This window comes from Mandrillus leucophaeus, unplaced genomic scaffold, assembly GCF_000951045.1.
Source record: "Mandrillus leucophaeus isolate KB7577 unplaced genomic scaffold, Mleu.le_1.0 Scaffold7, whole genome shotgun sequence".
In the NCBI taxonomy this organism is placed as follows: Eukaryota; Metazoa; Chordata; class Mammalia; order Primates; family Cercopithecidae; genus Mandrillus; species Mandrillus leucophaeus.
The window spans coordinates 1,886,963-1,912,370 of NW_012107585.1; the positions used below are offsets into that span (position 1 = coordinate 1,886,963).

General features: G+C 41.9%; 1 protein-coding gene across 1 annotated transcript in view; it reads left to right on the forward strand.

Annotated features, from left to right (window-relative positions):
* FBXW8 (F-box and WD repeat domain containing 8) overlaps positions 1 to 25,408 on the forward strand; it is a 119,367-nt gene that overhangs the window by 5,400 nt on the left and 88,559 nt on the right. The window contains exons 2-3 of the mRNA XM_011964541.1: positions 1,455 to 1,491; positions 10,692 to 10,796. Coding sequence (XP_011819931.1) covers positions 1,455 to 1,491; positions 10,692 to 10,796 — 142 coding nt within the window. The remainder of the gene's footprint in view (positions 1 to 1,454; positions 1,492 to 10,691; positions 10,797 to 25,408) is intronic.

Here is a 25,408-nt window from a genome sequence, read left to right on the forward strand (position 1 = left end):
TGCGCCGGCCCCCGCCCCCAGGACAAACCCCTGCAGTGATTTGGAGAGTAACTCTGTGCCATCAGTTGCCCGAGAAAATGAGTAGACGCACAAACACCGATGTTTGTGCGTGCATAGGGTCTTTCTGGAAGCTGCGCTTCTCAACCAGGGCGATTTTGTTCCCCCAGATGTGTCAGTGTCTGCAGACATTTTTGGGTGCCTCATTGGGGTGTGTTTGTGTGCATGTTACTGAGCATCTAGTGGTTAGAGGCCAGAGATGCTCGTGAACATCCTACAATGAACAGGACAGCACGCACAAAAAATTATCCAGGCCAAAATGTCAGTAAGTGTGGGGTTGAGAAACCTGCTCTTGAAGGCTACCTAAACTTTGAACAAAGGTTGCCTTTGAAAAGGAGGACCCAGGTAATGGATAGGAAGGAATCTTGCCTTTTCTTTGTATACTGTTTGCACTATTTAATTTTTGTAACCGTGCAAAAAAATTAACTCAGAAAAAAAGGAGGAAGAGGAGGAAGAATCTCTTGGGCACTTTAATTAGGATAGAGTTTATCTTTTTGTGGGGCATGGATCCCTTGGAGAATCTGGAGGAAGCTGGGGACCCTCTGTCCGTTAAAAATAACCACCTTCAAAAAGTTGGGAAAATCAAGAACAGCTGAAATGCATCCGTGGCTCACAGGTTAAGCGGACAAGGCACCAGGTTCTAATGGTTTGATTTAAATTAGGCCCAAAGGAAGTTCCTACAGCTTTCCAGTTGGGAACCCACTTTTTTTTTTTCTGTTTTTTTTTTTTTTTTTTTTTGAGACTGAGTCTTGCTCTGTCGCCCAGGCTGGAGTGCAGTGGCGCGATCTCGGCTTACTGCAAGCTCCGTCTCCCAGGTTCACCCCATTCTCCTGCCTCAGCCTCCCCAGTAGCTGGGACTACAGGCGCCCGCCACCACTCCCGGCTAATTTCTTTTTGTATTTTTAGTAGAGACGGGGTTTCACTGTGTTAGCCAGGATGGTCTCGATCACTTGACCTCGTGATCCGCCTGCCTCGGCTTCCCAAAGTGCTGGGATTACAGGCATGAGCCACCGCGCCTGGCCGAGAATAATTCTTTAAGTGGCAAACTGTTTCAAGAAATAACGGCTTATTTCATGTAATGTGTAGTTTACTCAAATAGTATTAATAGCTCCTATTTGAGTTTTTACCAAGTGTTTAGTCCTGTGCTCTGCCCTAATTCGAATGTAACAATCCTGTGAGGTAGATTTTAACTCTTCTTTTACAAATGAAGAAACTCAGAGATTCTCTGTAACTTGCCCAGCGTTACCCCAGCTGATAGATTCTGGGGATTGAATTTGGATCCAGGTCTTTTCAATTCCAAGTTTCACCACGTGCACTTGAGTTTGCGTAAGAATCCCTTCAGGCTTTGTTATAATAAAGTTCTGGACCCTCCCCAGACCTGCTAATTCCCTCACCAGGGAAGGGGTCCTGAAATCGGATGACTGGCATGATCAGGCAAGTTTCAGACATTATACTCTACTGTACAGCCTCCTTTGCTTTAAGGTCCTGATTCTCAAGGCTTTCCATTTGTAACACCTTAGAGGTATAGGCATTGATGCCAAAAATAGTAAAGAAGTAAATCAAGTACAGTTGACCTTTGAACAACAGGGGGGTTAGGGAAACTGACCTCCTTGCAGTAAAAAATCTGCATGTAACTTTTGACTCTCCCAGAACTTAACTACTGTTGACCAGAAGCCTTAGAGATAACAGTCAGATAACGCATATTTTGTATTTTATGTGTGTTACATACTGTAGCCTTACAATAAAGTAAGCTTGAGGAGAAAGTGTCATTAATAAAATTATAAGAGAAAATGTATGTATTCATTAAGTGGAAGTGGCTCATCACAAAGGCCGTCATTCTCATTGCCTTCACGCTGGGTAGGCTGCTGCTGCTGCTGCTGCTGCTGCGATGGTGGGATTGGTCTTGCTGTCTCGGTGGCAGAGGTGCAAGGAGAGGCAGGCACATTCGATGCAACGTTTATGGAAAACACCTGCATACAAGTGGACCCAAGCAGTTCAAACCCATGTTATTCAAGGGTTTGTTGTATTCTAAAAATAGACGGGACCTGCATGCTGGAGGATCTGGAGGGCACATCCGAATCTGTTTCATGTTGTTGGAAAAGGCCTTCCCTGTCTTCCTGGAATTCACGTCCCTGGTCTCTTCTGATCCCTTCAGAATCACCACATTAGGTACTACTAGGTTCTCTATGAGGAGCTACAACCTTTGGGGCACCTCTAATTTTAAAGGTGCCCTTTAGTACCTATCTTGTGAAGAGGTCATGAAATAGGCGTGGAACTTAGCACCAAACCTGGAGTACCGTAAGGGCCCAATAAATGTAAGCTGGTGCCATTTTCATCAGTACTGAGTTTGCTATGCTATTTTACTTCCTCTTTGCTGAAACTTATCACCGATGAGCCCTTAACTTCCGCCTCTTGTGAATCCCTGGAGGGCAGATCTGTTGCCTTACTATTCTACCTCCACCTGCCGTACTAGTACAGTAGGGGCCCTATCTACATTTGTTGAGTTGAAATAATGTGGGCAAAATCACTGCTTATGACAGCAACTTTATAAAGGCTCTATTGTTGTTAGAACCCTTGAACATTCAAAGCATCCTTCCAGGTTAAGATATGGAGTTTTAAGTCTGCTGAAAGTTTTAATACTGCTGGCCAATATTTAGCACTCACTATGTCAATATTTAACCTGTCAGATCCTGCATCTGTGTTGCCAACAAGATAGATTTAATGGCTTAACCTTCTTCTGTTTTTAAGTTAAACACAAATAAGGAAGCTCCCTAATGTGAACACTTTTCTTCTGGCTAACATTCTGTGAGACAGCAAACCAAACCAAATGTGTACTCATGAATTGACTTACCTGGAATAACTTCCTTTCCTCTTTCCTGTTCTTTGCCTACCTTTTAAAGCTCAGCTTGAGTTCTGTCTCCTGTGTTAATTCTTCCCTGATTTCTCCAATCCAAATTTCTCCCTTTCCCCCAACTAAAAAGTTCTTATCCTCAGTGCCGTTCATTTTTTCATGTTATTCACGAATTAGCAGGCCTCTACTTACGAACCTTTTGAAATGATGCCTGTGTATACTAGAACAACTTGTGACTTACATCTGGTCCTTGTTGGAAGGGTCTGCTGCTTGAAGCAGCTCGGGTTTCATTCATTAATCCCATAAATATTTATTAAGTGTCTTCTTAGGACCAGCCACTGTTCCAGGCACTGAGAATATGGCATCGAACAAGAAGGAAAAAAACCTGTGCCCTTGTATAACTTACATGCTGGAGAAGAGGGAGTTAGACAATGGACAAATAATTGTCAGTAATAAATGTTCTGGAGAAAAAATAAGCAGACGGATAGAGTGTATCTGCCAGGGGAGGGGCTGTACTTTTAAATAGTGCTGTCCAACAGGGTCTTTCTGGGAAGGTCACGTTTCATGGAGAACCTACAGGAGGGGAGGACTGAACATACAGAGATCTGGGGGAGGGGATTCTAGGCCAAGACGGGCAAGTGCAAAGGTTCTATGGTGGCTGGGACCCACACTTAGTTGAATGCTCTGTTGCCTTGATCATTTTCAATGATCTTAATCATTTTTGACCAACGGGCCCCACAAATTCTATAGCCAGTCCTGATGGTGGGAATGTGCCTGCAGTGTTTGAGCCCCCTGTATGTGAACATCTTTACTCTTTTCACAAAACCACACCCACTGTGGTACCCCTCTGGGACCTGAAACTTCTCCTCTTCCTGTCTTCTCTCCTTGTCATGTCCTAAAGCTCAGATCCCCGTTTGGATTAAAAGGGGGCTCAAAGCAGAGGCCCAGCCCATTTTGCTTCACACCACCCTCCTTCACCACCACAGCCAGCCTCCTGGGATTTCCCCCAGCACTTGCCCTTCTTTAGGTTAGCGTCTTCTACCTTCTTTCCTTGCTGGAGTCCCCAGGGGAGTGAGAATGTGTCTTGAAGCTGGAAAGCCTATTCTCATAAAAAAAGGATAAATCAAATTCCGTGGACATTTATTGTGCATCTACTGTGTGCAAGGCACTGAGCTAGTTAGATTCTGTAGTATTACAGTTCACTTATATCACCCGCACATACGATCAACAACTATTTATTGAATCCCTTTTGCTCTTCCTCATAGCTAGGCACGGGGATTAGGTTAAACGTTAAGAGATAAATTGTTTTTTTGTGGACTGCTTGGGAGCTTAGCCGCTCTTTATAGCATAGTTTGGAGAAATGATTTCCAACTTCTATAGAGTTGGCTTACTAATGAACTTTGGAGTGCCTTAGGGGACGATCTATATTGCCTGTTGTAGTCTCCTGTATTTATTTCATTTTACATGACAATGACTTACCTCTATAAAAGATTTTAGCCCTTTGAGTGTAGACTATTTCTTATATACTTGCTAACAGCACCTCGCTCACCCTAGCACCTGGTGTGGCCCTGAATTTAGATAGTATTTTGAACATAAGTTACCTTACTTGAAAAATGTGGGCCGGGCGTGGCGGTTCAAGCCTGTAATCCCAACACTTTGGGAGGCTGAGATGGGCGGATCACGAGGTCAGGAGATCGAGACCATCCTGGCTAACACGGTGAAACCCTGTCTCTACTGAAAAATACAAAAAAAAGACAAAACAAAAAACTAGCGGGGCGAGGTGGCGGGCGCCTGTAGTACCAGCTACTCAGGAGGCTGAGGCAGGGGAATGGCATAAACCCGGGTGGCGGAGCTTGCAGTGAGTTGAGATCCAGCCACTGCACTCCAGCCTGGGCGACAGAGCGAGACTCCATCTCAAAAAAAAAAAAAAATGTGTTGCTTTTCTGCATCTGTGAAAATATCATGTGCTCACTGTAGAAATATTTAGGAAATTAAGAAGAATAGAACAAAATAAAAATCTTTACTGATATCATTGCTTAGAGGCTACCATTGTTAACATTTTGGTGTATTTCTGACATTCTTTTTTTTTTTTTTTTTTTTGGAGACAGGATTTCTCTCTTTTGCCTAGGCTGGAGTGCAGTGGTGTGATCATGGCTCGGTAGCCTTGACCTCCCAAACTCAAGCCATCCTCCCACCTCAGCCTCCTAAGTAGCTGGGACTACAGGTGCACGCCACCACACCTGGCTAATTTATTTCTATTTTTTCTAGAGACGATGTCTCACTATGTTACCTGGGCTGGTCTTGAACTCCTGGCCCCTAATGAGCTGTCCATCTCAGTCACCCAGTATTGGGATTACAGATGTGAGCCACTGTGCCTGGTCTATTTCTGACTTTTTTTCTTTTTGTATATAAGAATATATATTTTGAGACAAATTGTGGATTATACATGGATGCTTGTTTATCTTGACTGCCTTTCAGACCTTCCCCTCCCCGCCGCCCCCACCAGCCAACCAGCTTTTTCCGTCTCAAAGAAGACACAGGTGAAACTGAAACTCATCTGTTTCTTCTGATTGAGATTGTGTGGGTCTACTCCGCTCAGCTTTTGCAGTATGTGGAAAGTTGAGATAAACGCCTGTAGAAAACAGTCTCCTTTCAGTCATAGATTTAGTAAAAATGTTATTACAAATCTCTTCTTTGAACTCAAGGTGCTTTTCTCAGTTTCTTAAACCACCACCCAGAGATATCTTTCATGTTCTTTTTGCCCTGGAGATGTACATTGAGAACAAAAACCTTAAGTCAGTTTCTTCACTTTTTAACTGCTTTGGCTTTTAGTAATTATCCCTTCTTCTATTAAACAAGAGAAGACAGATTAAATTTCTAACAGTAAGGCACAAAACCAATCCATTTACAGAATTAGTCTTACATTAGCACATAGGAATACAAATCAGCCTCCCTGGGGATGGATCTCTTTGCAATTTCTCTCAGTGTTTTTGGAGTAAGTCCAGTAGACTTTGGGAAAATCTAGTATTCACTGACTTTAAATTAACCAAGTAATATGACCCATTTGTGTGTGTGTGAGTGTGTGTGTGTGTGTGTGTTCCTTGACTAGGAGAGAGGGGATGGATAGATTTTTATATCTGCCTATGATGTAGGGTTGTGTTCTCAACTTTTAGTGTGCATGACGATCACCTGAGAAAGAGATGCTTAAGCTGGGTACGGTGATTCACGCCTGTAATCCCAGCACTCTGGGAGGCCAAGGCAGGTGGAGGCTGAGAGTTCAAGACCAGCCTGGCCAACATGACAAAACCCTGTTTCTACTAAAAAATACAAAAATTAGCTAGGTGTGATGATGTGTGCCTGTAATCTCAGCTACTTGGGAGGCTGAGGCATGAGAATCACTTGAACCTGGGAGGCAGAGGTTTCATTGAGCCAGGATCGTGCCACTGCACTCCAGACTGGGCGACAGAGCAAGACTCCATCTCAAAAGAAAAATCGGTGCTTGAGCCCTAAATCTGGAAATTCGGGGCAGTAGGTCTGGGTAGGGCCCTTGGCATTTTTTTTTTTTTTTTAGTTCCACAGGTGATTTTGATGTGTAATACAGGACAAAAGTCCCCAATAGTGGTAGAGAGTCGATATCTGGGACATTGTCAAATAATTAAAAAACAAGGTTGTATGTTATCAGACAGGTTCTTTTCCTGAACATTGAAGGAATACTAATATTTTGAATTTATTGGTCTCCTATAGAATAAATTTGGCCATTCTCAGGAATTGCTGGGAGCTATTCAACTACTGCAAAATTATTTTCTCCAGATATTGTAGCCATGTTGATATTTGTATAGTTTGACCAGATTTCCCTATTTTAATATTTCCAATGTCTTTAATTCCTTTTCCTTCCTTCTTCTTTGTTTCTGAAATGCCAAGTTGTCCATTTTCATGTTTTTAATTCAGTGTAGAGTTGGGTTAATATGGCCCATAACTTTTTGGATGGCTATGTGCTTTGCAGTAGTCTAGGTGGAAGACTGATAGCATCTTTTATTTTTTTAATTTTTAATTGACACATTATAATTGTACATATTTATGGGGCACAGTGTGATACATGTATACAATGTATATTGACCAAATCAGGGTAATTAACATATCCATCACCTAAAACATTTATTATTTGCATTGTAAACATTCAAAATCTGCTCTTCTAGCTATTTGAAAATATACAATAAATTGTTGTGAATTATAGTCAACCTGTAGTGCTACAGAGAACCAGAACTCTCCTCCTGTCTAGCTGCACTTTTATATCCGTTAACCAACCTCTGGCTGATAGTATCTTTCAGATGACAAGGTATTTCTCTGCACACTAGTAGCAAGTAGTGTTTTTGACCTACATTTATGAACTGTGGGAAGTAACCAATCAGAGTGCCTAAGACATTCTGCCGCCGCGACAGTAGTAGGATTTACGTGGTTACTAGACCACAGCTTTTGTTGTCCAGGATGTGGCTTCACATCCTTGTCACATCATGCACACTTATAAAAGAGGTGTGTTTTCAACCACAGGGCCAGATATGCTCACAACTCTGTCTCTTGTAAGGTGTTTCCCAAATGATATTTCCAATAATAACGAACTGAAGTTGATGAATCAGTTACTAAACCTTGAATTTACTCTGGTTTGTTGGTTGGCTGGTGGAGTGATGTCAGTCATTTATCTGCATTCTGGTATCCTCCTCAAGGAGGGGAGAGGAAGTAGCTTACCTAGATTAATGTCTCTGGAGGTGTGCGTAAGAACCCTTGGGAATATGTTGAACACAGGACTATCATGGGTCGTGTCTATCGCTTTGGTAAAAAAAAAAAAAAAAGATTGAACTTTTCAAAAAATAGTTTCTGAAATGGAGATTTGCATGTAGGTGCTTTAGTGGATTTTCCTTTCGGAGAGATCCTGAACTGAGCAAGGGGGCCAGGCCTTTGTACCCAGCCATGGACTAGTCATTGGATACAGGCTGCCTTAGCGGAGATGGGAGGGGATGCAACTTGGGTGAGGCAGCTTGTTTGACCAGTGCCTGTGAAGGGACTCAGCTGTCAGTCAACAGCAGGCAACATTTTCATCTAGGGGAATGAGTGGGACCGAAGCGGGATCTGAGTGACCCACTGCAGTATGGATGATAGGGACCATTAATAGAATGTCATGCCAGAATTATTCTTTAAGTGTGCAGCATGAAACTTGAGCATTTGGTCTCCTCACCTTGCGGGGGGGGTCTACATATTTCTTGAGATGTGGACCTTCCTTTAGTGTATTGCTTTCTTTTTTTTCCCTACCATTTTCCAGTGGTTAGCCACACGGAAGGTCATCTACATGAAAGTCTGGAACTTTTATCTCTTTTGGAGTTTAGATAATAATTCTGAGAGCACAGTGATTTTTTTTAAGTTTGGCTGTGTAACATCATTTACAAAATTACAGTTCAATGCTTTGAAACAGTGGTTGCCCTTCGGAACTTGTAAATGATCAAGAACCATCATAATGCATGCATTAACAGTGAGACCAGCATGGGGTCTCATTTTTATTCTTAATAGCATACCTGTTTCATAGAGTGCTTTTACCTATTTTACAGATGAGAAAGCACAGATGCATTTAACCCGGTTGCTTGTTGGTAAGGTGAGCGAACACATGTATCAGTTTGAATCTCTGCTCTGAACCTCCATGCTGGGTTGCATTCCAGAGATTATGCTGGTTGGAATCAAGGATGCTGGTGGCAGGGCTAGGATGATGCCAAGATACAGGCATTATCTTCCGTGATGAGGATAGAGGCTAGGCTAACGGAGTAGGCAAAAGATGGAAGGCTCCTGTTACCAGAGGTGTGACTTTTCTGTACCAGAATAGCTAAAAACAAAGGTAATGGTGTCCTTTGTCTCGTCAGAGTAGTGTCAAGTCCAGAAACCAGTTCCTACTGAGTCTTAAATGGGACCAATTGAAGAAAGCGATGCCTGGCAAGTCTCTAACAGTGAAAGGCTAAATGAGACTTCAGTTTCAATGAACGCAGGCTTTTCCTTGCCTTTGTTCGGGTTGTAGGAGGATAAGGAACATTTTTCTCTTGTTTCTTTACCAAGTAGGTAAAGAAGGCCTCTCCACAAGGTCAAAATAATCCAAAAAAGAAAGCAGGAGGAAGACCATGATTACAAATGAAAGTTTCATCTCGAGTGTAGCTTTCCTTGGCAAGCAGTGACTCCCTCCAGTGTTGATTTGAGGAGTCTCAAGTTGTATCTGGGCCGAGAGAGAAAGTGATGCCTCCTTTTCTTGATGAGTAAAGCCAGTTAGTTGTGGGAGGGGACGGAGCCTGACATTAAACCAATGACTTTCCATTATTTTTTTAGGCAAGCACCCCTGAGCCTTCTAATTACACTTGCAGATTTGTTTTCCCTTTTTTTTTTTTCTTTTCTGTATGGCCAAAATTTCTCTCTTGATTTAACATTCTGTTCCTTCTCTTTGCCCACAGAGAGCTGTCAACTCTTACTCTTTTTTTCCTCCAGAGATCCCTTTTGGCCTTCATCCTTTGCGCTATTTTTGCAGTTAAATACTGCATTTCCTCTTTATGCTCTGGGCTGTCTTTTAGCCCCGAGATTCCTAGATGAACAGAAACTTCATTCCAGAAAAATCTTTACCCTAAGTCTTGGTAGGGTCTAAATCAGTGCTTAGACTCCCTTAAAAAAAACTCAGGTGATTTTTTGTTTGTTTGCTTTGAGACAGCAGCCTTGCAATATGTAAGACCTCTGCATTTGACTGGTGAATTAACAATTCACTTGTAAGCAGTAAGTCACTGATGTCAGCCAAAGCTTATTAAAAATGGATTTTATTAAGCGAATGCTATTGGGACACAGAGTGCAGCTTTTCCTAGCTTTGCAGAAGCCCATACCAAAGTGAGCTTTGGCAGGTGGATTGGGAACAGGCAGAGGGGTACATACGTACGCTTGGCTTTTTTTCTGTTTTACACTCATATTGCTTTGTGCTACCAGGATCGTCATGACAGCCTTATCTCTCAAATAAAGCCCGTTACCTCATCTCTAATTGCTTATCCAAAGGCAGTCGAGCTCTGATTTCTTTGCATTAATAAATGACACCGAAGAAGAACTGCTTTGTTTGCACTGGCCCGCTCAGGTTAACCAATGTAAGCCCCTGAGAGCATTAGGAAACCTTGCACTTCTCCAGTGGCCAAGGAGAGGTGGCGTTCACCTCCATCAAGAGCAGTGTCTGCTTGTTTACTTTTTGCTCATGTTTATAGCCCTATTCTTTTCCCAGTGAAAACCCCTTAGTGACCTAAAGCAGCTTTTCTCTAGCTGTGTGTGCTCACTCCCTTCCTAGTTGGGAGGAGTGGTTGTCCTGGGAGGAGGGGTGGCCTCCCTGATTTCAAGGCTCACTTTCTTGGCCGCCTGCTGCTCACCTTTCCTTAGAGGTCAGGAGGCTTTCCACAGACCTTGGCACTGATTCCTGTGCCATACACCAGGCTGGAAGATAGCACCCCTGCTGCTTTGTGAAGCACCATGGGAAATGGTCACATGGGTTTCCTAAGTGAATATGAGGAGTGGAGGCGTAGAGGGCTCAGAGAATGGAGGATGGCTGGCCGGTTCTGAAATAGTTCCATGACTGCCTCGTGAAACAGTACGGATGCCTCCCTCCTGGGAAATAGCCTCATCTATCTTATTACCACCTAAGAATATCTCTGGTCATTTAAAGGGCCTGTAAATTTGAGTTATTACCATATCTAAGAATTGTAAACTTACTTCCTTTTTTTTTTTCCCTCAGAATGAAATGAATGATGTGCCTTTCTTTGATATCCAACTGCCTTATGAATTGGCAATCAATATATTTCAGTATCTGGACAGGAAAGAACTAGGAAGATGTGCGCAGGTAAGCTGTCGCCAACAGATGTTCAAGATTTTCCTAAATGTGTGATTAAAGTATAGGACTCTCCTAGGTAATAGAAATTTACTCACAGAATTATAAACTTTGCAGAATTAATGACTTGGATGGCAAGTTTACTTGAAGGAAAGCCACCTTGACCTTAAAGGATTATGTTCCACATCACCACTCGGTGTGTGTCTTTCTGTGGCCCAAGAGCGCTTTTCTCCCTGAGTCTGAGTTATGGCTGACCTGTGGCAGTGTGCTGGTGGCCGACAACTTGGTGCTCAGCCTTTATTGAGCTTGTCTGTGCTATTAATGTACCCACAGTTTTTAATGCAAAGATGTGAGCCCTTGGTTAAATTGAGCCAGTTGTTAGGTTGGTAGCTGAGGGGTCAGCCCGGGGACAGAACATGTTTTAGGTGAAGTCATGTCTTAGGTGTATAGTCCAAAGTACCCTTTAAACGTTAGTAACTCACTCAGTGAGGTGCAAGGCGGGTGAGAACTGAGACCCACCAAGGGAATTGCAAATCAGTGTCACCCGTCTCACGCTTACTCTGGGGCGTATGCCTGTGGAGTGGAATGGTGGGAGATATCGTTTAGGCCAAACTGCATTGTGTTTAGGAATCATGGGGGAATCTTGATAAAATGCAGATTCAGATTCAGGAGATCTGGTGGTGGGGCCTGATAGTCTACTTTCTTTTTTTTTTTTGAGACAGAGTTTTGCTCTATTGCCCAGGCTGGAGTGCAGTGGGACGATCTTGGCTCCCTGCAACCTCTGCCTCCCGGGCCTAAGCAGTTTTCCTGCCTCAGCCTTCCGAGTAGCTGGGACTACAGGCACGTGCTGCCATGCCCAGCTGATTTTTGTATTTTTAGTAGAGATGGGGTTTCACTGGCCAGGCTGATTTCAAACTCCTGATCTCAGGTGATCTGCTGCCTTGGCCTCTCAAAGTGCTGGGATTATAGGCAGGAACCACTGCCGGCCCCATTGAGTCTACTTTCTAAGCAGGGGATGCCAGTGTGGCTTTGGCCACACTTTGAAAGAGGCAAAGGTTTATGCCATTAAAATTGTTCTCTTGTTCTCGTCTTTTTGGCCAAGAGTGTGTGATTGATTTTTCTTTTCTTTTTTTGAGGCAGAGTCTTGCTCTGTCACCCAGGCTGGAGTGCAGTGGCATGATCTTGTCTTCCTGCAACCTCTGCCTCCTGGGTTCAAGCTATTCTCTTGCCTCAGCCACCCGAGTCGCTGGGATTACAGGTGCATGCCACCACACGCAGCTAATTTTGTATTTTTAGTAGAGTCAGGATTTTTGTCATATTAGCCAGGCTGGTCTCAAACTCCTGACCCCAAGTAATCCACCCACCTCAGCCTCCCAAAGTGCTGGGATTATAGGCATGAGCCACTGCGCCTGGCCTGATTTTTCTTTTTTAAAAATTTTGTTTTATTTTTTTAAATGGACAAATAAAGTTATATATATTTATCAGGTATAACATGATTTTTGAAATATCTATGCATTGTGGAATGGCTCAGTTGAGGTAACTAACATGTATTACCTCACATACTTATTTTCTGTGGTGAGAACACTTAAAATCTATTCTCTTAGTGATTTTCAAGTATACATCATTAACTAAAGTCACTATACTGTACAGTAGAGCTCTGAACTTATTTCTCCCATCTAACTGAAATTTTGTATCCTTTGACATCTTTCCAGTGTCCCATCCTGCCCCGCCAGCCACTGGTAACCACCATTCTACTCTCTACTTCTATGAGCTTAGCTTTTTTAGATTCTGCGTTTAAGTGAGATCATGCAATATTTGTCTTTCTGTGGCTGGCTTATTTCACTTAACATAATGCCCTCTAGGTTCACCTACCATGTTGTTGTAAATGACATGATTTCCTTCTTTTTTTTTTTTTAAAGGCTGAACAGTATTCCATTGTGTATACATACACATTATCTGTCATTTATCTGTTGATTCTGTATCTTGGCTGTTGTGAATAATGCTGCAGTGAGTCTGGGAGTACAGAGATCACTTTGACATACTGATTTCACTTCTTTGGATGTATACCCAGCAACCAGAATTGCTGAATCATATGGTAGTTTTATTTTTAATATTCTAAGGAACCTCTATTTCCTTAATGGCTGTGCTAATTTCCATTCCCACTAACAGTGTGCAAGGGTTCCCTTCTCTCCATGTCTTTGCCAGCACTTGTTTTGTCTTTTTGGTAATAGCCATTCTGACAGGTGTAGTTTTAATTTGCATTTCTCTGATGATTAGTACTGTTGAGCATTTTTAAATATACCTATTGGCCGTTTGTATGTCGTCTTTTGAGAAATGTCTATTCAGGTCCTTTGTTCATTTTTTTTTTTTTTTTTTTTTGAGACGGAGTCTCGCTGTGCTCCCAGGCTGGAGTGCAGTGGGGTGATCTCGGCTCACTGCAAGCTCCGCCTCCCGGGTTCACGCCATTCTCCCGTCTCAGCCTCCCAAGTAGCTGAGACTACAGGCGTCCGCCACCACGCCCGGCTAGTTTTTTGTATTTTTAGTAGAGACGGGGTTTCACCATGTTAGCCAGGACAGTCTCGATCTCCTGACCTCGTGATCCACCCGCCTCGGCCTCCCAAAGTGCTGGGATTACAGGCTTGAGCCACCGCGCCCGGCCTGTTCATTTTTAAATTGGGTTTTTTGTCTTCTTTCTGTTGAGTTATTTGAGTTCCTTATGTAATATTTTGGATATTAACTGCTTATCAGATACATGGTTTGGATATATTTTTTCTCATTTTGTAGGTTGTCTCTGTACTCTGTTGATTGTTTCCTTTGCTGTGCAAAAGCTTTTTAGTTTGATGTAATCCCATTTGTCTGTTTTTGTTGCCTGTTCTTTTGGGGTCATATCCAAAAAATCATTACCTATAACCAGTGTCATGGAGTTTTCCCCTAAGTTTCTTTCTCATAGTTTTACAGTTTCAACTCTTATGTTTAAGATTTTAATCCATTTTGAGTTTATTTATTTATTTTTTATTGAGACAGAGTCTCACTCTATTGCCCAGGCTGGCATGCAGTGGTGCGATTGTAGCTCACGGTAGCCTCGAACTTTTGGGCTCACATGATTCTCCCACCTGAACCTCCAGAGTAGCTGGGACTATGGGCTCACGCCAACATGCCCAGCTAACTTTTAAATTTTTTGTAAGGACAGGGTCTTGCTTTGTTGCCCAGGCTAGTCTCAAACTCCTGGCTTCAAGTGAGAGTTAACTTCTTTATAATAGTGTGAGATGAGGATCTAACTTCATTCTTCTGTATGTGGATATCCAGTTTTCACAACACCATTTATTGAAGAGACTTTTTTCCCCATTGTGTGTTCTTAGTGCCTTCGTTGAAAATCAGTTGACTGTAAATGCACAGGCTTATTTTTGGACTGTCAATTCTGTTCTACTGGTCTATGTATCTGTTTTTATGCCAGTGCCATGCTGTTTATATTGCTATAGCTTTGTAGTATATTTTGAAATGAGGTATTGTGATGCCTCCAGCATTGTTCTTTTTGCTCAGGATTGCTTTGGCTATTTGCAATGTTTTGTGTTTTTATGCAAATTATATCATTGTTTTTTTCTATATCTGTGAAAAATGTCTTTGGAATTTTGATAGAGATTGCATTTCACTCACTTTGAGTAGTGTGGACATTTGGATAATCATCTTCCAATCCATGAACATGGAATATTTTTCTATTTATTTGTATCTTCTCTTTTCTCCTTAGTGTTTTATAGTTTTCAGCATATTGGTCTTTAGCTTTCTTGGTTGAATTTGTTCCTAAGTATTTATTTTTGGTGTGGCTATTGTGAATGGGATTATTTTCTTGATTTCTTTTGCAGATAGCTTGTTGTTAGTGTATACAAACTTATTGATTTTTGTATATTGATTTTGTACCCTGCAGTATCACTGAATTTGTTTATTAGTTTCTTGGTGGGGTATTTAGGGTTTCGTATGTTTATGTTTAGATTGTCTAAACAGGAACAGAATAACTTCCTCCTTTCTGCTGGGATGCCTTTTATTTCTTTCTGTTGCCTAATCGCTGTGACTGGGACTTCTAGAACTATGTCGAATGGAAGTGGTGAGAGTGTGCATCCTTGTCTTATTCCTGAAGAAAAGCTTTTAGCTTTTCACTGAGTATGATGTTAGCTTTGGTTTTGTCACATGTGACCTTTATTGTGTTAAAGTCCATTTCTTCTATACCTCATTTATTAAGAGTTTTTATCATGAAAGGATCTTGAATGTTCTCAGATGCTTTTTCTGCACCTAATTGAGATGATCACACCGTTTTTCTCCTTCATTCTGTTAATGCATTGTATTACGTTTATAGATTTCTGTTTTTTCATAAGTTAAATGAGTGTATGATTGCTAACCATTTGACCTTTGATGGACAACTGTATTCTCTAGGAGACACTGGAGTATCCATTCTCCATAACTGCCAGAAAATTAGTTTGTTTAGTGGTTAGCATTTTCATCCCTGGATTCTATAACACATTTTACACAGGTGTTTACAGCTTCAGGAGAAAGGATTTGCAAAATTCACTGGTAGGAAAACTACATAAAATTCAAAGCACCACCAAGACTATGAAGTTCAGCACATGAAGGTGGTTTGAGAGTAGTGAAAACTGTAGCCAAATTTAGACTCTAGAGCTTGCTACCTCCATGGCAGTTCAGTGAAATCACACATGATACAGGACCATTTAGACAGTTTATGGTGTTCTACTCTTTCTTTTTCTTTGATAGGGTCTCGCTGTCGCCAGGCTGGAGTGCAGTGGTGCGATCTCGGCTCACTGCAACCTCTGCCTCCCAGGTTCAAGCGATTCTTCTGCCTCAGCCTCCCAAGTAGCTGAGACTACAGGTGCGCCACCACGCCCGGCTAATTTTTGTATTTTTAGCGGAGACAGGGTTTCAGCATGTTGGCCAGGATGGTCTCCATCTCTTGACCTTGTGATCCACCTGTCTTGGCCTCCCGAAGTGCTGGGATTACAGGCGTGAGCCACCATGCCCAGCCGTTCTACTCTTTCTTTAATGATTAAGCATTTTGCTTAATCATTTTTCTACTTGAATATGAATTTGAAAGAATTTTCAATATTCTTGATTGTTGCAGTATTGCTTAAGTGGGGGCATTGGCAAATATTTTTTGATGCAGCATGTGTGTCTTTAGGAAATGATGGAAATTATTTAAAGGCTAAAATTCACTTAAAAAATGTGCTGAAGTGTAAACTGTGCTCAGAGCCTATCAGTTGCATTAAGCATGAGTACCTATATTGTTTTCTTTCCCCTTGGAAATTTGATTTGTTATATTCTAACTTTACACATTGGCCCTGCTCCCAAGAGTTGAAAACAAGAGTGTAGCTAAATGAGGCCAATTCCTGGATTTCAGCCTGATGCTGTTAGCCGAAGTCTTGGAACAGGGTCTAATAGCTAGCTGCTTTACACAAAGTCAGCATTAGATGATAAAATCTTCATTCTTGATAGCAAGCTGCTGTTTAAGAAATCATTTCTTTTAACATTGCTTTTTGCTCTCCTGCTTTGTAGAGAGCCATGTGGCTTTCACATCTGCTGCTGGTTTTCTCATCCAAAGAGTTTATCAGAGAAAGATAGAATCTAGTGGAAGAAGAGATCCCCTTTTGGTACAATGGGGCTGCATTACAGGGTAGATTGGTTATGCTGGTGAGATTATTCTGCAGGTGTGAACAGTTTAATTTGCAACACAGTAGTTCAATTGTCCACCAGAATTCTTCCCTCTATGGCCAGTTGGATTTGGCTCTTTTTTTTGTTGTTGTTAACCCGGTTTTTAGAGCACATGTATAAGAATAGAAAATATTCTTAAACAGAACCCTGTTAGCATGCAGTGACTAAGTTGGCTGTGATCTGTGAAGTCATTATTTTTATGGAGCTCTTACATGAGAATGACAATAGAAGGCCAGTAGTTTGTAGAATTGGCTTTGTTTCATTAATCATTAAAATTAAAACCACAAAATAATTAAAATAAGTAGCATTTTCATTTGTTTCTTGGGGTGTTTTTATTTTGAAACAGGGAGGAAGTCCTTCTGTGGAATGTCCTGCTGCTTTATGATTTCATTTTAAAGAGGCTTGCATTTTTTCTCTCTCTCCATCTCTCTTTTAATCTAGGTGCCTTGGGATTTTAGTGAAATTGAGCCAGTTATGTGGAACTGGCACCATGAACTAAATGTATGCCCTTGGAGAAAACCTGTTTGCTTAGATCTTTATGCCAAATTGGTAACTGACTAACAGTAAGAAACTCTGTTACTGGGAGGCCTTTGAGATTTAATTATCCCACAAACCATGCCTGAGACTGATTTTGCTTTGACTTTGCCTTCTTTCCATATCCCCTCCTCTTTTTCTGCTTTTGGGGCTTTATGTTTTGAAAACTGAACTCCCGCTACATTAGTTTGTGATCCTTGTGTACTTTTGATGCTGAGGTCTCCAGCTCCTTCCTTTCAATAGTTGTCCCTCAAGGGACTTAATATCTCTGTGGGAGTGTTTCTGGCCGAAACATCTTGAAAACAGTGTAGCTTTTAGTAAGCAAAGTTACTTGTTGGACAGTTCAGTGAACAGGTTTACAATCTTGCTATTTATAATTTTATGTTCATCTTTTTTCATGCCCACAGGATTCCTGGCATTTAAAGGAGACTATTTTTTAGTGGATAACAATGACACAGTTGTTGATTTCAAAATTACAAGTTGGTTTTTAGGAGAAAAGTAAGTCTGCCGTTATATTACAACATGAATAATTCTGAGGAGTGATGGCTTTTAGGTATTTACCAACATTCATTTTTTAAAGTTTAAAAATTATTATAAATTCATAGGAAGTTGCAAAAAATAGTACAGAGAGTTCCCGTGTACCCTACCCCCAGTCTCCTCCATTAGTAATATCCCACTACAGAACAGTAGCAAAATCAGGACCTGACATTGGCACAATCCACAAATCGCTATTTTATATGCACATATTTGTGAACCTATGGAACTTTACATGGATGTAGATTTGCGTGACCACTGCAGTCAACATGTAGAACATTCATCACAAGAATCTCCTGTGCTACTCTTTCACAGCCTTTGACAGCGACACTGGCCTCAAGTCCTTTCCCTGACCCCTTCACCCCCAGCTCCATCTCTAACCCCTGGCAACCACTGATCTGTTCTCCAGCTCTGTAATTTTGTTTTCAGTTTTTTAATGTATATTTTAGTTCTTTGTGTTTCCTAATGTGTGATTTTAGGAATTCAGCCCCGTAAGTAATGATGTCATGCTTTTCAAGTAAAAGATAGAGAAACGTGCATAAACAAAGCAATAAAGAAAAAGAGGGAAGCCACAGAGGTTAAAAACTTGAAATTTATAATATTGGTGAGCAAGAAGTAGGTGACAGCAAAAAAAAAAATAAGTAATTGTAGAACTAAAGACCAGTATATTAGATGATGGTATTTCAAGTTTCAAGGAAAATGTGATTTTATGTCCATGTAGGAGAAACTAAAATCCAGGCGCTTATAGCTAAAGATCTATAATCTTAATGAAGTCTGTGTAAGTCAGGAATCCATTGCAAGTGACGCTGAATTGATTTTCCTGGCAGAAGTGATTCTGCAGACCTGTAGTTGCTGGCAGGGTTCCCTTAGTTCTTTACTTTCACCCTTGCCACCAGACTTCTCTATCAGGAAGTTATGTGGAAGGTTCCTTGTATGCTGGAGACCCAAGTGCCCTCAGGAGTTCCTTTTAATTCATGTGATTGTTGTGCCTGCCTTCTTTAAGCACAAATTTAGGGAAAGGCAAAATCACTCTAAAAAACAGATTGGGAGCTAGATGAAACAAGAATGGCAAATGATAATTGAGCCAAGTGATGGGTACTTTGGAGTTCTTTATATTGTTCACTTTACTCTTGTGTGTTTGAACTTTTCCACAATTAAAAAGTTTACTAGAAAAAAAAGTATAAAGCAAAAATAATACATGTGAATAAGAAAGAGCCTATGGAAGGCAACACATGCCAGGAGCTGAGCTGGTCTGTGACCTTTGAGAATAAAAGCAATCTAATTTTTTTTTTTTAAAGTTGGACTTTTTATCTCATTCAGTTATTTATATAGAGCTGACTATGTATGTGTGAGGTACTGTTCTATATAGTGAAGACAGCTGAGAATAAAACATAAAAAACCTGCTTCTCAGAGAGCTTCCATTGTATACAATAAAGACATGATTAAATAGAGTTATCAGATGGCAGTGAGTGCTGTGGAGAAGTACAAGACAGTAGAGGTGATATGGGGCTTGCACTTTTGAGTGGCCAGGGAAGACTTTGCAGAGAAGGTGAGCTTTGAGCAAAGACTTCAAGGAGGGGTGAAGGACACTGTGCAGATCTCTGGCAGAGTGGAATAGCAAGGGCTAAGAACTTGAGGCAGGTGCAGCTGAAGCTCATCTGAGGCAGAGTGCACCTGCTGTGTTTGAGGAACAGCAGGAAGGTCCAAGTGGGTGGCTATGGTACGCTGAATAATGGCCCCCTCCCAAATACGCTCACATCCTAATGCCTGGATCCCACGAGTATGTTACCCCTTCATGATAAAAGGCTCTTTGCAGATATGATTAGGTTAAGGATCTAGAGATGGGGTGATTATCTTGGATTATCCAGGTGGGTCCAGTGCATTACAAGTCTCCTTGTAAGAGGGAGGCAGGACGTCAGGGAGGAGAGGAGATGCTGTGTTGCTGGCCTTGAAGGTGGAGGAAGGGGCCACAAGCCAAGGAATGTAGGTAGCTTGAAGCTGGAAAAGGTAAGAAAATAATTTTCTTTCTGAAGCCTCTGGAAGGAATGCAGCCCTGCCCACACCTTGCTTTTACACTTCTGGTCTCCAGAACTATAAGAGAATAAATCTGTGTTGTTTTAAGCAGCTAAGTTTGTAAGTTTGTTAGCACAGCCATAGGAAACTGATACGGGGGTGTGGTGAGCAGAAAGGAGTAAGAGGAGGAGAGGGCTCAGGATGAGAGAAGCATTTAATCTGTTAAAAGAACTCGAAGTTTTATTGTAAATGAGATGGGAAGCCTTTGGAGTGCTTTAAGCAGAGGGGTGACGAGAGCTGCCCTACATTTTAAAAGGGACCATTTGGGCTGCTGTGTGGAGAATCGGTTGTTGGGGGACAAGGACAGCAGCAGGGAGACCAGTTAGGAGGCCACTGAAGTAATCTAGAGAAGAGGATGTGGTGCTTGGGCCAGGATGGTACCAGCAGAAGTGGACAGAGTCAGGATTGCAGATGGGCTGGATGTGGGGACAGAAGGAAGAGAGTCAACAAGGACTCCACGGTGTTTGTCCTGAGCAACTGAAGGAATGAGGTCACCGTTTACTGACAAGGAGCAGACCATGCAAGGAGCATGTGTGGGTGTGGGGGAAGATCCCTCATTGGTTGTGAGGCTGAGGATGAGCTCTTTGTTGAGCTCTGGGCTGAAGATGGAAATTTGGAAGCTGTCAGCCACATTGATGGTATTTAAGGCCAGGAGACAAATGAGAATATTAAGGAAGTGAGTGTAAATAGAGGAGGGGTTCAGGGATGGAGCCCTGGTACCCCACAAGGATTAGAGGCTGTGGACATGAGCAGGGCCAGCACAGAGGACCGGGAAGGAGTTCCCTGCCAGGCAGGAAGAAAACTCAGGTGTGTTGTTCCCTGGAACCATGGGATAAACGTTTGCCAGGAGGAGAAAGTGTTAAGCGCTGCTGTTCATCAAGAGGAGGACTGAGAAATGACCGTTGGGTTTTGCAAGTTGGAGGTCACTGGTGACCTTGACCAGAGTCGGTGGTGTGTTGGGGGTGAAAGCTAGTGGCTCAGGAGCAAGTGGAGAGAGAGGAAATGGAGATAGTGAGTGCATAGAAAGCCGTCTGTATCTGGTGTGTCCTCCCACAGTAGACTTGGTGTGTGAACCTGTGAAGGGAACAATGAGACTTCCCCTCTGTGAGCCTCACTGGTAACCCTAATCCAGGCAGAGCTAATAAAGCTTATTTTTGAGCCAACAGCTTTTTTTTTTTTTTTTTAATGTTGCAATTCACAGTGGTGCTATAAAGCAAAATGCTGGAGACACTTTTATTAGCAAGTCCTTGCAGCTGAGGCTCACTCAGTGGGGCTTTACTGAGCAAGGCCATTCCAACTCTGGTGTATTAAAGAAAGACCATTAGGCCTCTGGAAAACCCAGGCTTGTAAACTTGCTAGATTTCATACAACTTAAGGAATCAAAACAATTAACAAGCTTTCCTTTTGGTGGGTCCCTTTCACATTTGCTTGTGGAAGTTTAACTGGGTCTTTTTCTTGTTTATTTTTTTTCCTTCAGAATTGAAAGACATTTTTAAAACCTGTCATTTTTGTTCTCCTTTAAAAGAAGAAAGAAAAGCACTCTCCTTTTATAGTTTGCTGAAGAAATTGTTGACACATTTCTGTTTTTAATACCTAATTGTGGATACAATCCTGATCCCTTTTTGGAAGTAATTCTCACCTCTGCCTTTTCTAAGTCCCTCAAAGAGATTTTTTATTTGTTATCCGGGACTTAAACTTTAGGTTGAATATGATTTTCTATAGAAGAAGCACTGTGACCCGGGGTGAGTGATGTGGGTGATGCGCCACAGCATCAACTCTGTGGTCTCAGTTTTTCATCCCGTAACCCCGTTGTACAAATTTCAGGTCAAGTTATTTAAAATGATTTGGCATTTTCCTTGAAACTGTTATAAAAAGCCGCTTTCAGCTTCCAGTGTATTTAAGGTCTGATATATTTGAGACTTCCTGAAAGTCTCATTGAAAAGTTTCCATTTTAAAGTGGCTGAGATTTGCACGGTTCTCATGAAAACTCATACAGAATGTTTAGTTTGAGATTTTCTAGTTTGTAATCATTGAGCACTAACTTTGGATTTTCCTAAAGTACAGATGATTCAGAGCCTCCATCCAAGAAAACGCAGCCTGTAGCTCATTTTTGAACACATAATTAAAAAGATTGCTTCCCCTATTTGGGGCCAGTCTTGTGATCTAACCTGGGTGTAAGGGCAGGGACCCCAGCATTTCCGCATAGCTTCCTCAGCCATGGAGAAGTAGCCCCAGCCTGGGTGCATCTCATGGGGTCTCTCTCACATGCCAAAGGTTTTGGTTTCATAGCTTGAGGTGGGCAGTCGATGAGAACTGCGGGCCTGAATGCCCGGTACATGGTTAGTGCCCAAAATGTATCTTTACTGATTGGCCGCGAACCCAAATCAGTGTTCTTTAAAGGACTTCTGCAGAGCACTGGGCTTTTGAGATACTCCTTGCAAAAAGAGGTCAGGAACCAGATGAGTTTAGGGAATGCAGCTTCTTATACAGGTTGAACTCCCAAATCCAAAAATCCCAAATCCCAAATGGTCCAAAATTAGAAACTTTTCCAGTGCTCATTGGAGCATTCCAGATTTTTGGATTTGGGGATTTGGGAAACTCAGTCAGAATAATGCAAACATCTGAAATCCAAAATACTCTTGGTTTTAAGCATTTTGGATAAGGGATACTCAACCTGTATCCCCTTCTTAAGAGATGTGCAACACATGCCACCACTATTCAAAGCATCGAGAAGTTCTGCAGCAAGGAATTCTGCTTCGTTTTGTTTCAAGCAGTGTTTCCTAAGCTCATTTGACCATGGAATCCTTTTCTAAGGAACTTATTAACACCTGGAGGTGTTGTACTACTGAACATGCTTTTGGTCCATGTAATTAAAGAATGACTACATTTATATGATCTCGTAATTACTCTGAGTCTTTTTGGTTTGGTAGTTACATTTCATGACTTTTACAAAATGTTATGGTTTCTACAAAAAAGGCGTATGTATGCCCAGGATCAGAGTAAAGCCGCCCTGTGTTTCCTGAGCATGTTCTGCTTTTGAGAACCTGTAAAGGTCTCGTATGTTACCCTTATCTTACACCTTATTTAACCGTGAATTCCAGGGCTCGGTTAGGGGACATACTCTGCTCTGGAACTACTTAGGTTGTGGCCTGGCTCGCTCACAGCTAACATTGGTCTATCCCTGTCTGTGCTTCATGATTGCCCAGTGCTCAGACTCACTCTGGCACAGACAGATGGACAGACAGCATCTGGGTGTCATGGGTAGGCTCAGCTGTGGACCAGACATGCCAAAAATGAAACCATGGTGTTCTGTCTAGTCAAACTGGAGCTCCAGCATTGCTGAGTCGTTATCCCGTTCTTTATTGCCTGACCACTTGTGATCAGATGAAGGTTTGTTTTCCTGAGCCCTGAAGGCTAAGATGGAGAAGTGTGGGATGACAGTGTGGTTAAGTGGATTTGTAACTGATGCTGTGGCCATGCCCAGGGTGGGCTGCCTAATGGATCCATGTCAGCCTGTGGGGTGGGCTCCAGTGGTTTGCCACAGAGCTAGAGCCCTGTCTTTAGAACCATCCTGGTTATCTTTTTTTTTTTTTTTAATAATTAAGATGCAAAGGCCCACAGACCGTATTTTGCAGATAACTTATGGGATAAGTGGCTAATGCAATGGATGACAGAATTGGGATTCACAGATTATTTGGGGAGGATAAAATGCCAGGGGGTGGGGGAGACATTGAGGTGGGGATTAAAATGAATTGAAACTTTACAAAGTTAAGAATTTAGGTATAAAAAATAGTGTGGTGGAAGGATGGTGGGCTTTTTTTTTTTTTTTTTTTTTCCCCAGTTTGTGTTTAAAAAGACCCTGAAGAATCATGAGGACCAAATTGAGGTTACTGTTGCGGGGAAGAGAATGTGAACAGTGAGAGATACGCAGGAGTTTTAAGCTGATTAGCAATCTTTTCTTTCTTCTGCAGGGTAGTGAGTTCATGGGTGTTTGTGACATTCTTCATACCTTTTCGTTTCCCTTTAATGAAACTGCAGAAGCTTTAGTGAACCATTATTTGAGTAGCCATGTTGATGGCTACAAGTAAAGCAGAAAACCAGTGTCTGATAAGATCCTTCTGTGCATGGCACTGCACAGCCCATATTTGAGGTGTTATTGAGTCCTGAGTACCACATTTGAAGAGGGACACTTTAGATGTACAAATGTTTTAGGGTGCATTGAGAAAGTGTCGGAATGGAAACTGTATGAAAAATAGTGAAAGGAAATGGATAATATTTAGAGCAATGAATAAATTACTCAGGGGAAATATGATCTCTGTCTTCAGCTATTTGAGGTACTGTTAGGTGGAAGAGCAAATAGATTTCTTCAAAAGGGCAAAATCAGGGCCATAGGTAGAATGAGTTTTCTAGACAGTGGAAGGAAACCCTTTCTAATATTCAGACTGCCTGTTGGTAGATGAGACTGATGCAGGAGGTCAGCTCTCTACTGGAAGCATTGCAGGATTGCCTGGGCCCCATTGGCCAGGGATGCAGTGGGGTGCCTTCTTGCAATGAGGAGATGCTCCGAATTGATCTCCAAGGCCCCTCTTGATTCTTCAGGTTCTAAACCACTGGAGACTGAGACAGCATGACACCCTCAGCATTAGAGTGTGACACTTAGGTTCAGAAAAATGACAGCGTTGTCACTTATTTAATGCCACGTGATCTAACTTCTGATGCTGTGAATTCCATGCGAAGCATCCATGCCTGTAGGGAAAGTGACTGAGGCCATGTGACTGCTTGTCACACATGGAGCTTGCGTGCACACATATATAGCAGAAGCGTAATTAAGGAGGCCAGAACTTTAATGTGTCATCAGTGTTAGGTTGGTCAGTATTGCTTTGATACCCTTTTGGTTGAATAAGATATTGTAATGGTTATTTTTGGTGTAGTTTGCTTAAGATAGAAAGTCAAATTTTGAGAACGAGATAAACTGAGTTCCTAGATTCCCACTAGTTTTACTTTGTAAGTTTTAGGCTCTTTCTGTGTGACTTATGTCTTTTTTATACCTCTGTCCCTTCATTACTGCCTTCTTTTGTGTTAAATAGATAACTGTCTAGTATGCCATTTTAATTTCTTTACTCTGTTTTTTAGAGTTATTTTCTTAGTTGTTGCCTAGGAATTACAGTGAACACCTTAGTTTAAAATAATCTAGTTTGGATTAATACCCACCTGATTCCAATAGTACACCAAAAACTCTGCTCTGAGATAATTTCATTTGGTGTTTGTTGGTACACTTGGGTCATATCCTAAGGCCTCTGAGGCTTTGTTCATTGTATTCATTTTTTTTTTGTTTTGCTTTGTTGTTTTCGTTTTTTAGAGATGAGATTTCACTATGTCACCTAGTCTGGAGGGTAGTGGTACAATAATAGCTCACTGCAGCCTTGAACTCCTGGACTCAAGCAATCTTCCCGCCTCAGCCTCACAAGTAGCTAGGACTACAGGCACACACCATCACATGTGGCTAATTTTTTTTTTTTTTTTGGTAGAGATGGTGTCTCACGCTGTTCACCAGGGTGGTCTCAGCTCACTGAGTGATCCTCCTGCCTTGACCTCCAAAGGTGCTAGGATTACAGATTTTTTTTTTCTTTATTCTTCCCACCCCCTCCCCGCCATGGAGTAGATAATCTTGGTTGACCTGCTTTAAGTTTCCTGATTTTTTTTTTTTCAAGACAGAGTCTTGCACTGTTGCCAAGGCTGGAGTGCAGTGGCGTGATCTTGGCTCACTGCAA